This window comes from Phascolarctos cinereus, unplaced genomic scaffold (genome assembly GCF_003287225.1).
Source record: "Phascolarctos cinereus isolate Bilbo 61053 unplaced genomic scaffold, phaCin_HiC Scaffold_5;HRSCAF=322, whole genome shotgun sequence".
Classification (NCBI taxonomy): domain Eukaryota; kingdom Metazoa; phylum Chordata; class Mammalia; order Diprotodontia; family Phascolarctidae; genus Phascolarctos; species Phascolarctos cinereus.
In genome coordinates this window covers 127,370,993-127,389,118 of record NW_027555958.1, presented here as the reverse complement: position 1 = coordinate 127,389,118, position 18,126 = coordinate 127,370,993, and the positions used below count along the sequence as shown (strand labels likewise).

General features: G+C 36.4%; 1 protein-coding gene across 4 annotated transcripts in view; it reads right to left on the bottom strand.

Annotated features, from left to right (window-relative positions):
• ARHGAP18 (Rho GTPase activating protein 18) overlaps window positions 1–18,126 on the bottom strand; it is a 238,025-nt gene that overhangs the window by 14,337 nt on the left and 205,562 nt on the right. For all 4 annotated transcript variants that reach the window (XM_020987030.2, XM_078155149.1, XM_020987027.2 and 1 more), the window contains exons 10-12: window positions 17,467–17,549; window positions 11,086–11,292; window positions 7,221–7,367 (exon numbers count right to left, since the gene is read on the bottom strand). In XM_020987030.2, the coding sequence (XP_020842689.1) occupies window positions 7,221–7,367; window positions 11,086–11,292; window positions 17,467–17,549 (437 nt within the window). The remainder of the gene's footprint in view (window positions 1–7,220; window positions 7,368–11,085; window positions 11,293–17,466; window positions 17,550–18,126) is intronic.

Sequence of the window (18,126 nt, the reverse complement as noted above, 5' to 3'; positions counted from 1 at the left end):
TAACAAAATAACAAAAAACAGCTTTTTCTTCCTGCAGGCTTGCTTCAAACAAAATCCAAGAAAGGAGTCCTAGATAACAAAGAGAGGAAGGGAGAACATGTGGAAAGAGCCAGATTTTCTTTCTTATTTGCCAAGGATAATCACATCAAACTGATTTCTACTCATCCACTAAAAATCAGAATGATAGGCAAGTATGCTAATATTTGTGGGAACATGATTTCTATAAAGAAGTTTCAGGATAAACATGGACAAAAGAACCAAATTGATATGAAAATAATATATGCTTGTGGTAGTTTTTTTCAAGTAGCAAAGTATCTTTCACTGCTCACATGAAGAGTATTTATTGTGTGGAGCAGCTAGATGGCGCAGTGGATAGAACACTGGCCCTTAAGTCAGGAGGACCTGAGCTCAAATTTGGCCTCAGAAACATGATACTCACTAGCTGTGTGACCCTGGGCAAGTCACTTAACCCCACTGCCTAGCCAAAAAAAAAAAAAAAGAGTATTTATTGTGGAGACACGTCTCAATCCAGACTAATACAGGGTGCCCCCAAAACAGCTTTAATAGCTTAAAATGAGTTAAGACTTTTGGGACACCCTATATTTCCATCATTTTCCTCCTACTTTTTTCCTCTCTATTCTAACCAAACTGAGATAGATTGTTGCAGAAGAAAGAATATTGGGCTGAGAGGAAGGTGACCTGGCTTGCTTCTAGGACTGCTTCTATCTGTGTCACTCTAATTTTCTGGGACTCAATTTCTGCACCTGTAACATTGGGGAAAGGTGGGCTAAATAATAATAAAGTTTTTTCCAGGTCTAAAATTCCAGGTTTTTAACTCTCTGATCCCAGAGCTAACTTCTCTGCCACTTCTGAGGCTTTGTTCATAATGTTCCCTGCTCCCATCTCAGACTATTGCAATCCTACTCATCCTTCAAGGCTCAGCTCCACTCAAATGTCATCTCAGCCATAAATCATTCCCTGATTCCCTCTAGTCAGAAGTAATCACTCTCTCCTCTAACCCTCCTGGCATTTTCTTTGTTCTCTTTCTTTGCCACTCACAATAGTCTACCTTGAATTAGAGCTATTTGATTACGTCTCTTATCTTCCCTATTAAACTGTGAGTTCCTTAAAGGTAGGGACCATATCTTACTAATATTCCCTTTCCCTGTAGTCCTGAGTACAGTCATCTCAAACAGAATGCAAGTGTTCAGTTACCATTTTCAAATGCATCAATCAGAAAAAAAATCCACTTTTCATTAATTAAGATGGTTAAGACAGGAAAACTTCCATGGAATAGAGTGTGGTGTGTGTGTGTGTGTGTGTGTGTGTGTGTGTGTGTGTGTGTGTGTGTGTAACCAACCATCCTAACTCAAGCTTAAGTACACTTTGAAAAATGTGATACTTTTCTAATCAAAAGTGGTGAATGGCGGCAGCTAGGTGGCAGAGTTGATAGAGCACTGGCCCTGAAATCAGGAGGATCTGAGTTCAAAACCGATATCAGACCAAACACTTAATACTTACTAGCTGCGTGACCCTGGGCAAGTCACTTTTGCCTAGGAAAAAAAAAGTACTAAAAGTAGTGAATGAATTCCTCATTCAACACAACCCATCCTTCCCTCCCTCATTTTATCCCTTAAAAAAAAGGATATGGAAAAAAATCAAAAGATGGAAATCTCTGGGACACAATTTTTAGCCATTTGTCAAAAAAGGGAAGTAAAGAAAACCAGAGTTATCATACACCTAACTCAACTGAGTCATTGTTGGACTTGGAAAGAGAGGCACGCTGGCTTCATTCCAAAACACAGTGTGAACTGAGGGTGCCTGGCATGTATGTATGGAGCAACAGGAATGTGTTTCTCAAAATATGTTTTAGCAATGGAAACTCTGTAAGTAACTTGATCTTAATTCTGCTGCTCAAAGCAACCTACAAATAAGCTCCTATGGCCTAAGCTACATCAGGGATTACATCAAAGACCACCCCTGTCACATCCACACACTTCTGACACTGTGGAATTCTGGCAGCAGGTACGAGTTCCAAGAAAAGAATCTTAGCCACTACTAGCTCTCATATCTCCCAAAGTCATCAAGGAATCTGCTTCATTGGCATATACCAGTGGAGGGACATAGTGAATGGGAAGGGCCTGGATTTCTACAGTGATCAATTCAACAAGAGGTTGCCTCAGGAGGGGATAGTATCCTCCTCTTTGGAGGCAAATTTAAGAAGAGTCAAGGGAGATAACCATTTTAAAGACATTCCTTCTAGCTACGGGTTGGATTAGTAGATGGCTACTGAGGTCTCTTCAAACTTTCAAAATTCTATGATGATTATTCTATGATATGTTGGTGAGTACTGGCAGGCGCTACATGAGATAGTAGTGACCTTATTGATGTGACAGATACAGGGATCTCTCCCTCCCCTCCAACCTCAGTCCCTTCCAATGAAAGGAGAGGGAATGAGGCTAGCATAATCTATCTTCAAAGCCTCAATCTGAGGAGAACTACTTACCAAGCTCTGAAGTTCTCCAATTTTATATAAACATAGAGTTGGGCTATTATCAATTGAATGTCATTTATTATAGTCCATCTGCATCTCTTTGACATGGCTGTAGATGTGTCACCAAAGACAGAATTATAAATACAGTTATCCATTCTACATCACAGGAGCTGGGGCGCTGTGCCCCATAATCTGGAAAATCTGCATAAATTTTTTGGCCATCCCTTCATACCAGAGAAGTCTGAATCATTATGGTATTAAAAGATAAAACAGTTGATATTATACAATATTATACATATACTTTATGCGTTTCTGAGTTTCTAAACCTTTTCTGTGTCATCTGCTGGATGACACAGAACTCTCCCAAAATTCCCATTTAATTTTGTCTGCTGACCTGCTATATATCGAAAAAACAATGGGGAAAGTCTTAATATGGAAGGGATGACTGTATGTAGGTTCATAGGATCATGCACTTCAAGCTGTGGGGGGGCCTTAGAGTTAAGGGCTTAAAGAGGCCTGGATCATATCATCTGGCCTCCTCACTTTACAGAGTAGTAAACTGAGGCCCCAAACATACACAGCAAGTGGGATTTGAACCTGAAGCCTCACTCTAAATATATTGCTCTTTCAAATGTAGTACTATATTGCCTCACACATACCATTTCTAACATCTAGGATCTTATCCTTTGCCCCTCTCCCCTTCATTAAGAATTAAACAATCATCATAAAGAACAAAGAGGATAGTACATAAAACTGTGAACTTCTCTTACATATAGCTTGTTTTGTAAAAATAATAAATTTAAGTTAGTAACAAAATTATGTCATCGGAGTCTCCTCTTGACTTTTTGTTCTGTTCTGTGTATTCTGTAATTTATTAATGCTCTTTTCCTCCCTTTTTTTTGTATCACTGATTATACACCAAGTCTTCCTGCTCCCAAAAAAAAGCTCTTCCTGATTTAAAAAAAAAAGTATAGATAAGCAAAATGCATCATCAGAAAAATGTGTGCCTCGTTATGGGAGCACACTTTAAAACGTTTGTATATGTGTATGTGTGTTTGGGGGGGATGAAAAATTGAACAATTCTCATTGTAGAGACTGAAGCTGCAGCTCATTCTGAATCTACTGAAAACCATTTCTCTCTGGAAAAGGAATAAGTTCCAAGTAATGATTGTTAGGATCAGAAGATTTTAAAAGCAGTGATAGGATGTGATTGCTGTCTATTTTGAACAGGTACAGACAAATGATATTTATACAAAAGATTATAAGCTATGTCCATTGTCCGAGGCCTGCATATCTATGCTAACTACTCTGAAGCTCTGGCAATCAAGTTGTATAAAACCCAAACACTATTGATATACTAATATAATTGAGCTGCCAAGCTCCAGAAAGACAAACCATTCCTGTTCATTAAGGCGGCACTCTGGGTCTGCTCTCAACCTGTGGCACGATTATTGCTGACTCAACGCATGCCATCCACTTGGTAAGCTCCTCGTAGACATGCTAGCTAGCTGCTGCTAATGCAACAATCCAGGCCACTACTCTTGGAAATTTTATGTTTCAGAACTGAGCTTATGCAGAAAGTCACCCAGAAGAGCAGGATTCCTTGACTGACTAACCATTAAATATCAGTTAAAGTAAAGGACTTAACAGCCTTTTAAAAATTTTACAGTTAATTTCTTAAACATGTAAACAATATTGTAATGGAGAAAATGTTTTCATATGGCTCTCATGTGGTCTACATACTGATCTAAAGGGGAGCTTAAAATCTGACTTCATTTCTTATTATTCAGCTAAGTAAACTGCAATCCAAATCTTCCCTCATTAGGTACTCAATGGGTAATGCAGTAAAACTGCCTTGCTCAGATTTTTTTCTCTCTATAGGTTTGGGCTATTGCATCAATGTCATGTATTAGAAAATATTAACTCTTAGAAGATCAAACATTAATTTCCATATACTCCTTTACAAAACCTAATTTACATGTAAAGCTGAAGCCTTTGATGAACCTAATGGCTTTTTCTTCCTCAATAAGGCAACAGATGATTAGATGCACTAGTGAGAAACCTGGAAATAAGAGTTTTCCAAGAACAAGGCCAGATGTAACGCATTATTTTACAGCTATAGGAAAGCATTTCAAATGCCTAAACTTAAAGGGAGGACTAAAAGAGAGGGCCAGGAGAGCAAGAATGAACAATTTCTCATTCTGAAAGTTATAATTTGTTCCTTCATTACCCAAATGCCTTTAATTTTTACTTTGCATTTTATTGTGAATTAAATGCTAATAAAAATGAGTTGTTGATATTTTGTCTCATTAAAGTATCATATTCTTTTATGTGCTACCAAAAAAAAACCCTTTAGAATGCCTTAAAAAAGAAACAAGATTTGATGCTTGATAATATAATTGGATTTTCCATAAGGGGTCCCCAAGTAACTCCTGACTCTCTTCCAGGGACTAAAGCAGATGCGTGAAACAATACCTTCAACTATACTCATGGGTCAAAAAGGTTGTTAAATGAAACCAGAGCCTGCATTTTAAATGGAGTTGTGGCTAAAGAAATGCAACCACAGCTACACACAATCCAGAGTGCACTGTCACAGCCCTGCAATGCCCAGCCTGCTCTGTGCCAAGCCATGGAATTATCGGCAGTTGCAAGGACCCAGCAAACTCCGAGAATATATCAAGGTTCCAACCCCCCCCCCCCGTCTTGCTCCCAGTGGCTAGTGGGATGACTTTGGCCGAGTTAATTAAATTCACTGGTCTTCACCTAGAAAATGAGGGGTTTGGGCTTCAGGATTTTTAAGGTAAAATCCAGCTTTAACATTGAACAAGTCTATGATTAACCACACTGGCAGCACTTTCTTCCTACCACATTTTATTCAGAAAATTATAGTCATTTTCTCATGTACTTTCTCTTATATAAACTAATATAATTAAAAAATCATAGAATGCTTGAATACAGACATCAACTAATCCTCCCATGGCCCCCACTCCACATTTAGCAGAAAAAAAAGTCAGGTTCAGTAAATTCCTCCCTTAGTAGTGCCCCACAAATTCCAATTTAAGATAAGGCCAATATGAAGTATAAAACATTTTAATGACATATGGTTTTATTATTTCTAATAAACTGTTCCTTCTCTGAGGGCTTGCTTTAATGAATAGAGAAAATTCATTAGTATTTAGCAGCAGTCACATTTATATGTGAATAACGTGTTGAAGTTCTTTCAAAAGTTTGTTCTATTAAGTAGATTAAAAGTGTCCCTTACAATACAGTTTGGTGAGATATTTCTTAATAGATACTTCAGAGGTAAACTTCAACTCACAGTATATCTAGTTAACACACAATACAGAAGTGTGAATAAGTGCAGTCTACCTTACTCAAGGTAAGAAACAGTAAATGATATCACCTTTCATAAAGAAAATAGGAACTTTTAGGTTTGTTTGTTTTACAAAGGGTTACAATTAAAAGGATTTAGCTAACTATTTTTCTAGGTATAATCTGGGGATAACAATACAAGTGCTCCAAATTTCAAAGATGTTATGAAAGCAAATAAGAGAAGAGGAAAAAAACTTTGAATACAAGAAAAGATTTTCATCCCTTTGATGTGATTTTATATTTACAAGCCTAGGCTTATGATAAGCCCTTTCTGCTCTTAAGAAGGCAGATAGGTGTTTCACTCTATCTTCCCAATCCTAAAAAGCCTACATTTAAAATAGGTTATTTTCTGATCTTGGACATTACAGTATGTCCCCTAAAAATATTTACATGAAAAGGAATTATGAATATGTTGAAGAGTATCTAAACAGTAAATTTAAGAGACCAAAGTTGAAAGAAAGAAAAAAAGTCAGACAATGGAAGGTCCTTGCATTTCCACATCTACCCACAAGATGTCGCTACTTAACTAAACATGGTTGCAGAAAAAAGATGGGGTTCTTGGTAAACAGAACAATGGAAACATTTGACTTCATGATCTCCTATTTGCATACTAGCTACACAAATATTATTTTATAGATACCTTTCATTATTTTCAACCCCAGTTATTGAATATACTGGAATGTCTGCTAGATGATATAGAAAAATGCTGAACAGACATATGACCCACAACACAGGTATCTGTCCTTCAACATAAAGTTAAAGATAATTCGCCTTTCCAACTTAACTCTTTCCAAACTCGCTACAGTCCCTCAAACTAAAACTCATTCAGATATGTTCAGTGTTTCATCTTTGATTGACTGTGATCTGTTTGAGAGTATCATTTGCCTTAATTAAGAAAATACATTTTTACTAGTAGGCTATCTATGGTCTAGACCTCACACCTTGTCTCTTTCTCAACTCTTTCTTCCCCTCCAGCCAAAAGGAAAATAAAAATACATTTTCATCTCAGTGATTTACTATTAAAAAGTCCTGTGAGATTTCCAACTACAGTGGGCAATCTGTGGATATCTTGTGTGTCCTACTAAGCATACTAATTTAAAAAATCAAAGGTCTCTTATTATTTACACACTTGGTTATTGCCAGTGTGTTACATACCGCCCTAGAACTAGAATGATCACCACACATGCCCAGAAGAAATAAAAATTAGACTTTTTTACTTGAGTAAAACCCCTTCTTTACTGATAGAACAAAGAATTGATTTGTTTGGCTATAACCCCCATTCAAAAAGGCAACCTTAATATAAAACACATGACAAACTATTTAAACATATATATACACTCTGATGTTTTCTTACATCACTTGGATTTTTGTCTTGTTTTTCATACTTTTCTCGGTCATAAGCCATCTTCTTAAGCAGTTTCTTCACAGCTTTGTCCTTTTTGTCTTTTTTATGGTTTTCACTATTATGCTTCCTCACTTGGGTCACAATAAACTTGGGAATCTAAGAAGAAACAAAATGGAGATTTTTCTATAACCACATTTTACATCTAAATAATTCAAATCAAATTCATTTTGGTGGTATTTTTGTGGCTGTTTCAGATATTTATGATGTTTTATAATCAGCACTGGTAAAAATTTTAGAAAGGAAAGGCATTAAAGTATAGTAACAAATTGAAAAAATACAACCAAACTAGACTTGGAGTCAGGAGAGCTAGGCTGGAATTCTGCCTCAGGTATTTCATTAGTTGTATGACTCTGATCAAGTTTTTTAATGTTCTGAGACTCAGTTTCCTCATCTGTAAAGTGGGGGTAATAATAACACCTCCCAGACAATGATATTGCAAAACATTTTCTGGACCCTCAAGTACTATATAAATATGAGCCTTTATCTTGGCCTTAATTTTAAATAGGCAATTAATTTCAAGGTTTTTCAGACTGATTCAACTGAACCACAGTAAAAAATTTCAGTTTCCATCAGGCCTGAGACCCATCTGTGGCCCTTCTTCCCAAATTCAGATTATTAGAGTTTTCTAACTTCAAGAAACCAATACAAAACTGACTGTTAAAAAGAGAGCCAATTTTGATGAATGAAACTATAGATTTATATTATATGGATTTCAAAATAATAGTACATTATAATAGCATATAATAAAACATAAATTACAATGTAGAGGGAAAAGTAATAAAAATAATAGCTTAGTAGAAAACAGAATTGAAATTGCTACTGAAATGTAACTATGTAATAATAATATATATGTTTTTACAACTATATTTTCTCTTTAACATAATAAACATTTAAAAATGGTCTACATGAGGTATATTCATATAGAGAGAAGAAAAATTTGCTCCTTGAGAGCAAAGCTTGTTTTGTGTTTGGTTTTTATATTCCTAATGCCTTGTACACACACTTAAGAGTGCTGGATTCAAAGTCAGAGAGACCTGGGTTCATATCTCATCTCTTATATGTAACATTTACCAAGTTTAATGGCCTGGGCAAGTTGATTAACCTCTCCTCCCCTCCAATTCCTTATCTGTAGAATGGGGACAATAAAAGCACCTACTTCACAGGGTTAAACAAGACTATATACATAATACATATATATATACATACATACATACATATATATACACACACACACACACACACACACACACACACATAGAGAGAGAGAGAGAGTCCTCTATGAATCCCTGAAGCTCTATGTAAATGTGAGACGTTGTTGCTGTTGCTGCTGCTAATTAAACTGATCTCATTATGTTTGTGGGAGTCATCCCTGAAAAACTCAGATCTTTTAACACCCAGTTTTTTCAAGTCTAAAATTATTTTTAATAAATGAAGATTTTTTTCAACATTATTTTATGACTAAAAAAAAAACTTTTGAATACTTGTCAGAGAATGTTATCACGGGGGAGGATGATTTAAATTAATCAAGTTATCAATGCATTACTTAGGACATCATGGGACCTTTTCTCTTCAATTAATTTCAGATTATCAGTCTGATCAAGATGTTCAAATTCAAATGGATCTGTGATCTTAGTAGAATGAATACTTCTTGCCGTAGTAAAGACTGTCTGCCCATCCATGTCTGCCCATCCAGTGTGATTCTTGTTCATATCTTCCCATGGGTTCACCATGGCAGTCCACCTCAGCTCCCGCGGGCTTACCTCAGTTTCTCCTGATCTCACAGGCGTACCAGTAGAACATATGGGCAGTATGTTCTTATCCCTTGTTTTTATCATGTGACCAACCCATCTTCTTTTTCAATCATACATTGTTCTCACTATCCTCTTTATTTGAGGTCTTCTTTGTTATATGTTACAGCCTGGTCATACCTGCCACATAACTTTCCACTGTTCTTTGTGTGATACTAATTTTGCATTCTTCGGAGACTGGCTGTTTCTGGTAGAACATTGCTATTAAAAAAGATAGACTCTGATTTCTGGGAGAAGCGTGGGGTCTTTAAAGAAATCTGACAATTTCCCAAGGGCATTCCTACCCACTCTCCTGTTTAATTCTGGACCCAACTCATCGTCCATTTGTACCTTCTGTTCAAGGTGGATATGCTGATGGATGAGTTCTACATGTTGACTATCTTAATGCATGTCATAAAGTACCAGACAGAAATGGAAAAAAAAAGTAGAGAAAAGGGAGCACTGATGTCACCTAATAGAAGAGAAAAGGTATAAAATGTAAATATCTCTTGAGGCAAGGCTTTCCAAAAAAACAGCTCTGTATTATTTGGCCTGAACTCCTACAGGACAAAATCTTGCAAGGCTCTAGAAGAGAGAGGGTAGAGAAAAATCTTGTTATCGAGTTTGTTGGAATTATGATTAGACTTTCAAAATATTTGAGCTGTCTTTTTTTCCTTCTGTTTTGTTTTGTTTCCTCTTTTTTGTGATTCCTCCTATTGGTTCTAATTCTTCCTTATAAACATGACTAATGTGAAAATATGTTTAATAGGCATGGATATGTAGAGCATATATCAGATTGCACATCATCCTGGGGAGAAAAATTTAAAACTCAAAAGTGTATGGAAGTGATTGTTGAAAACTAAAAATAAATCAATAAAAATATTTTTTAAACTATCTGAGCTGAAAGGAATGCTTAAAGACCACCTAAGCTTACTTTCTTCATTTAACAGAGAAAGAAACTGAAGCCCAGAGAAACGGAGAGAAGTGTCCAAGGTCACCAAACTAGTTTTTGACAGAACTTGGATTACATTTCAGGACTTCTGACCATGGCTAATGTTCTCTCCCTTGCATCACAGGAAATACTTGTTTTTGGATAAAATCAAATGAAGACTTTACATGGTTTCATTGTGGTTACAGGGATAAATGCTAGATCTGTGATTTCTTTGTGAAGAGAAGTAAGGACCTTCTCTGCATCTTATAGTCTTAAAAAAACTGCCCAGAGAGCTGAGAGCACAGGGTCACACAGACACTACAGGTTGGAGATAACATTTGATCTCACATCTTCATGGCTTGTAGGGTCAGCTCTCTGCCTACTATGTCATGTTGCCCCTCCACTCCTGGCTGTGAGGCCTTGTCTTATGGTGGTAAAAGCTATCTCCGGAAAAAATAGACTCAGGTTCAGATTCCACCTCAGATGCCAACTGCTGAGATCTCAATTTCCTTATCTGTAATTACAATGCGATAATTATTATCAATAATAATAGCTAGTATTTATATAGTGCTTTAATGTTTACAAAGCTCTTTACAAGTATGATCTTATTTGATCCTCACCACAATCCTATGAGGTAGGTGCTATTCTTATCCCCATTTTAAAGATTAGGAAACTGAGGCAGACAGAAGTTCAGCGACTTGCCCAAGGTCATACAAGTAGTAAATAACAGAGTTGGAATTGGAACCCAGGTCCTCAGACTCCATATCTAAAAAATTTTCCACTTTACCAAACTAAGATGTTTAGGCTAGCTGGATTCTGAGGCCCCATCTAGGCCTAGGATGCACAATCCTATGTTTATCAAGACGTTTTCTAGTGATAAGACACGAACTGTCTTGGGGATTTTTCAGTGTAGACATACCCATGTGATTATTCTTGTTCTTTGAGCTCATAACTCTTAACCCTTGTTGTGCGTGGGGCTATAAATCGAATCCATCTCACATTTCTACATTTTAAAAACAACTTTTCAAAATTAATGTAAAATACTGTTTTGATCACGTGCAATGGTGTTATAAAGGGCTTTAGAAAGTGTACTCACCGTCCAAAGAAGTTTCTGGTATTTAATTAAGAAATGCATTACGTTGGCTGTCCCAGTAGCCATCACAAATTCACCTTGTTCATTGGGTTTGATGCTCAATCCAGGGCACATAAAGAGATTGGGAGCCATAATCATGGCCACATTCCTCACAGTCATTTTATTTTTTTCTCTGTTGTCTATTACTCTTTGAAGGAACTCAAGCAGGGCCTGAAACAGAAATCACTTTCTCAGATCTATCTCACACGTGAAGACAAAGGATGACAACACAGCAGCAAGGGGGTCTTGAGGATTTGTCTATAATTTTATAGATATATTTCACGAAACAAAAGTCAGCAGGCGATAACAAACATATAATGGTATGTCAGCCCCTGGAGGGAAGGGACTGGTTCATTTTTGTTTCTGTATTCCCAGAACTTACCCAAAGAAGGCACTTAATAAATGTTTGTTAACTGACTGACTCCATCATCATTCTGAGGGTCTCCATTTCATTTACACTTGCTATTCCAATCTCTGTTCCTTCCCCTTAAATATGTTTCTGTTTATACTGAACCACCAAGGTGGTGATGTTGGCATCTGTTTTAAGTAGCAATGCTGACTCTTATATTCTCCCACTTTTCCCTCTCTCATCCCTGACCTGAATCAATAGGATCATAGGATTTGGAGAAGGAAAGGTTTTTGATATCATCTCATTCAACCCCACTCATTTTTTTTTTTTGCTTTTAGGCAATTGGGGTTAAGTGACTTGCCCAAGGTCACACACCTAGTAAGTGTCAAGTGTTGGGTCTGAGGCCGGGTTTGAATTCAGGTCCTCCTGACTTCAGGGCTGGTGCTCTATCCACTGTGCCACCTAGTTGCCTCTACCCCACTCATTTTACAGATGGCCCAAGGTATCCCTGCTACTAAGTGTAAGAATCATGACTGAAATTCTGAGTCAGCTGACTAACCCCAACAGCCCTTTCAGCTAAGCCATGAAGTGCCTAGTGAGTTCCTATTGAGATATTAACCTTAGTGAATTAGAAATTAGAAGTTTTCATGGTGACTGACTTTGAAGGGGTAGGGAAAAGGGAAGAAAAAGGAGACAAAAACCAGCTAAGACCCCTACACTTACAATGTTAGGCTACTTGGCGCCAATCTCATCCCCTATCTCTCTAAGGAACGATAAAATAAAAGCCTATATATGGTACCTACTATCAATCAAAGAAACGTTAAATGGTCCTACTCAGAGATGAGGTCATAAACTACAAGCCTTTCCATTACTTTCTTAATACTGTTAACTTTGAGAAAAGAGGTTAAGAATCATCTTCATATTCAACTCACTGCCCTTCTTAAGAAGGCCAGACCAAGCATATCCAACTTTATTTCTACATCACACAAAAATACTACTTAATATAAACATACTTAGAACAAACTGATTTATACCAAATCATGATTAAGTATTAATGCATTCTACAAGACTACAAAAAAAAAAAGACCACAGATTATACATTCTTCATTTCTAACCGTGGGATAGGTAAATCCCTGGGGTGTAACTCCTAGGCAAGTTTAATTGTGATCTATGCATGGGAAATCAAACTCAGATTGTCCCCCAAAATGATTCGCTGCTAATGTTTGCAAAAATATTTTCTTATGCTCTGAAAAGAACTAAGACCAGGCTAATTGTTTCTTCATTGTCATAAAATAACAAGTTAATTAATAAAAGCCAGTTTAATTTTAATATGTATGTATTCCTTGTGAATTTGAACCAACTCAAAAGAAAGATACTACATACTACACATACCACACAAATCAGTTATTTCACTCGCTGGCAATTTCCTGCTTCAATAGACATTACAACCCATTGATGTCTGAGTACAGAGTCAGGAAGACTTGAATTAAATTCCGCCTCAGACACTTACCAACTTTGTGACCTTGGACAAGTCATTCAATCTATTTACTTTAGTTTCCCCATCTGTAAAATGGGGATGATAATAATAACCACACCTACCTGTTAGGGTTGTTGTGAGCATCAAATGAGATAATAATTGAAAAGCACTTAACACAGTGCCAGGCAAATAGTAAGCTCTATACAAATGATGTTTTTGTTGTTTAGTCCGCTAGTCATGTCTGACTCTACATGACCCCATTTGGGGTTTTCTTGGCAAGGATACTGGAGTAGTTTGCCATTTCCTTCTCCAGCTCATTTTACACATGAGGAAACTGAGGCAACAGGGTTAAGTGACTTGTCCAGGGTCATATAGCTAGTAAGTATGTGAGGCTGGATTTGAACTCAGGTCCTCCTGACTGCAAGGCCAGCACTCTATCCACTGTGCCATCTAACCACCCTATATAAATGGTACTATTATTACTGCTATTGTTGCTGTTGTCATTGTCCTCATCATCATCACCATCATCAGCATGTCTTCTTGATTGTGGTAAAAAGCAAAAATAAAACAAAACAACTCCAGGTAGCTAACCCTCTAGCAACGAGCCTCTCTGAAGTTGGTTGGTTTGGGGTTTTGACAGTAAACACACAGTCTGTGGTTGGATCTATATTCAAGATGTTTCCAGCGTGGTAGGACGTGACAAAATTTGTGTCCAAGTGACATCACAGGCCTCTAGGATCTAGGGTAACTTTTATGTTACAATGATTAGAGAAGGACTTTCATAGAGGTGATAGTAAATACAAACAATATCCAGCACCAGTAAACATTTAACAGCATTTTCTTCAGCCACAATTCCTTTGTGTGTGTGTGTGTGTGTGTCTTTATAAATTGTCCCTTTTTGGCATCAGTTTGTAACCTGCCTTAAAGAAATCCCAAGCAGCAGAATCCTCACAAAATGAAATAAGTACTGTGGGGTTCTATTACAAAATATTTTTTAACTTTAAAAAAAAATCTATTTTAGGAACACAATTTCTCTCATTGAATTTTTTTTAACCAACTAATCTTCCAATTACCTGAGAGGAAAAGTTCATCTTTCCAAATCCATAGAAGCTACAGGGACAAAATGGCTAACTTCATAGAGATAAAGAAAATAATAAATACAATTCTTATTACATCCACTAGAAATGTCACCACTAATGGGGTGACCCAGCACCCAACAGGTATATTCAAAGTAAATAAAAACAACAACAAAAAAAACCATTTCTCCCCTCTATTCTCCCTCCTATGTGACAATTGAGAGGAGCTATGCTCAGGGGCAAGAATGCTAGGATGATCAAAAATAAAGTAGTATTGGGGCAGCTAGGTGGCGCAATGGATAGAGCATTGGCCCTGGAGTCAGGAGGACCTGAGTTCAAATCCGACCTCAGACACTTAACACTTACTAGCTCTGCATAACCTTGGGCAAGTCACTTAACCCCATTGCCTAGCCAAAAATAAATGAATGAATGAATGAATGAATGAATGAATATGAATGAGTAAATAAGCAAATAAATAAATTAAATAAAGTAATATCATTGTACTAAACCTCCTGACCTTATATCTATTCTTGCCCAGTTTCATGGGCCTGTTACTACTTTCTTATCTAACAAAAAACAATAATAACGATAGTGTAATCAATTTAACAGTTTATATCTAAAGAAGAAAATAAGTCATTACTTTATGATCATGGTTCAATTCAATCTGACAAACATTTAAGCACCTACTACAAAGTATGGTTTGGTGTTAGGTGATGTGAGGTATCAAGAAAAAAATAGTCCCCATTCTCAAGAAGCTTATATTCTACCAGGGGATACTATATATATATATATATATATATATATATATATATATATAAAACAAAATAATTTCAAGACTCTGGGGATCAAGAAGGCTTCATGCAGGAAGTAGCACCTGGGTTGTCTTCGGAAGAGATACGGTGAGATGACAATGAGGAGGGAATGCATTCTAGATGTGAGATTAGAAAAAAAAAGACTACTCATCTAGATTCATGTCAAATGGCTATTATTTCAAAAACAAACCAATCCCTTCAGAGAGATGAAAACTTGCCACCTCTAAGCATATTCAAAAGAATATACCCCAGAATTTGAAGACATTCCAAAAATGGTGACATTACTTAAAATATTTCCAAAGCTCATTTGTAGTTAAATTTATAACCTCCTCATAGGCTCACTGTACCACAAATAAAGAGCTGGAAGAGACCTTAAGGACAACTAGGTCCAATCCCCTCATTTTACAGGTAACTGACACACCCAGGGTCATGCAGCTTATAAATTTCTGTGGTGGGGTTTGAATCCAAGTTTTCTTGATTCCAAATGATGCCGCCTCTAGTGAGGTTACTTAAGACAAAGGCATGCAGTGTGGGTGGAATGGAAAGAGCTCTGGATTTGTAAATAAAAAATCTGGGTTCTAATTATGACCCTGAGTAGCTTAATAATTTTGGGCAAGTCATTTAGCATCTCTGAATTTGTACCTTCTACCACACAATTATTGTGAGGTTGAAACAATATCATGTATATAAATAAGGCAGGTTACATAAATTGTAAGGTATTTTTTTGCTAAAATAAAACAAATTCTGATGTTAAAAAGAAATTGTTCAGATTTCTTTCGCAGTCACATGTTGTACTATGTCAAGTGATACCAAGCATCTCTCACTTAGTTCCCAGATGTTCCACAAAACTACCTCAGGTTATAAATAATATCTATCAACTAATCAGGCAAAACATGTTTCTATATTAGGAAAAAAGAATGACTAATAAGAAAGTTCTTCAGTCTCATATGTGACCCATGCAGGATGCCTCATCCACTAAAGTTGAATATTCATGTTTATTTCATGAGCACAATAGGCCCACTGCTAACACAGCTAAAATCTATGCCGTCTTGAAAAAATGAAAACATTTATTATGTTAATAAATAAAAGGGAAAATTTCTTGTCGTCACTCAGTGGTGAGTCAGCTTCCTTTGGTTTTCCATGATTGGATTATGTTTCAAAACATATATCTATTAAATATTAAGCTAAGACTGAGGCAAGGGATAGAAGAGAGAATTGAGGGAGAAAAGAAAATAGTATCTTTTTCCATCTTCAACCTCCCTGTTTTTTCTGTTCTTTAAATACTAAAACAAAGGTTCGTGCACACATTATAAATGTTTCTAATACTGAGCCTAATATTTTTATTGCTACTTTCTATATATTTTTGCTATTTTCCTTTTTTGAATTAAGGCGGAGGGGAAGGGTCAGGAGGGGAAAACACAGTCTATTTATTGTCGTATATAAGAGGTTCCCAAACTCATTTGGCCTACCACCCCTTTCAAAAACAATTGCTCAGCTCCCCTGTATAAATCTACTATTTTTTAACTATTTAATGGTTTTTTTTAAAATTTGCATCATTTCCAAAAAATATAATAAAAAAAACCCCACATCTTCAATTTAATAATTTATTGTAAATTCATGGAGTTTTTCCTGAATTGAAATTTTGATGATGCAATATTGTGTCACGTAAGTGTTAAAGGAAAATTTGATGACGTGATATTGCATTAAAAACTGTTAAAGGGTTATAGCTTGCATTTTGTGTGTTAATTTAGACAATAATGTAATCACTTTGACTTTAAGTCTGTTACACAACAGATGAAACCTATATGAATGGTTTTTCAAAATTCTCTTCTCTTCTTTCCTTATGCTTCCACTGCATCCTTCTTTTATTCAATGCCCCCTATACCCAAGGCTAGCATTGTCCCCCTGGATCATTTCAGTGCCCCCCAGGGGGTGATATCACCCACTTTGGGAACCTCTGCCCTAGATGGTCACAACCAAAAGAAGAAAATAATTATTAATATTCTCATCACTTAAATACAGTAGAAATAGACATTATTTCATTTGATTAAATTGATCACATATATAGGATATATTTTTTAAAACTATATGATTGTAAGCTTTGAAGAGAAAATATTACATTTTGCTTGTACTAGATTATCTTTTGGGCAAGAAAGATGTTTACTTCTAAAAACCCCAAACTAATCCCAACTCAAATGACACTTTCATTTCAAACTCAGCCACTTATCCCTGTAATCAATAACTTCACGTCAGCTGAAGGAAACTGTTATTTCTTAATTGAAGGAGATGTAGGATTCATTTTCAAGTGAAACTTCTAAGATAAAATAAATATTGATTTGCAAGCCAAAAATTTTCTCCCATCCTTGCCAAAGGACCTAGTATATTAGCATTAAAAAAAAAAGCAACAACAAATAACTTCCAGTTTATTTTGCCAAAATTACTTTGTATTATCATATGGCTATCTGTCTATGCACATGTTATATCCGCTGAGAGTATGTACACATGTCTTGAGGACAGGGGTTATTCAAATTTTGTCTTTGTAATCCCAACAACCAGTGCAATGTCTCTGTACATAGGGATTTAATAAGTGTTCAGTAAGTAGATATTCCTGCAACAATCAACCTATCTGACCTTCAGGGTGTCTCTATTGGTCTCAGGCAGAAGAATGACAAGAAGATTCAGAGCCTGGAGCTGGTGCTTCTTGGATGGAAGATCTGTCAAGAGAAGAAACATGCCTGAGCTCTGCAATTTGCTTTTTTGTTGTTGTTGAAAAGAAAAGTTAACGATTATTTTAGGTCAAACATTGATTGAGAACATAGAGTGCAAAACAAGTGAGCAGCAATGCTTGTTTGGAGATTATGTCTGTGAGTGGATGAGTAAATGCAGCTGCTTCTGCAGAGCTTCCCCTCACGGTGGATGCTCACTTCCAACTGTTAGCGTATGACTTAAATGCCTTATGTTTCTAGGCACACAGCAGTACTTTTTCAGGCATCTAGGTTATGTGAGAGTAACACATCATAGAAGAAACCTCACTGGAGTCAGACCCTTTCTTCATTTGGCACGTGATGGAGAGTCTCTCAAGGGGGAAAAAATCCTAACTTAACATTTTGGTAATTAAATTTTTATAATTAAAACTACGAAAGATTTTTGCAGACCAAGACAGGCCTAAACTCACCTGTTTGTTTTAATGCCAAATCATCAAAGAACATCCTAATCCCATTAAGTTCAACAGAACAGGTCCATCACAAGGCTAACAGCAGTGGTGCAGCAAGAGAGGACAAGAAAGCAGCA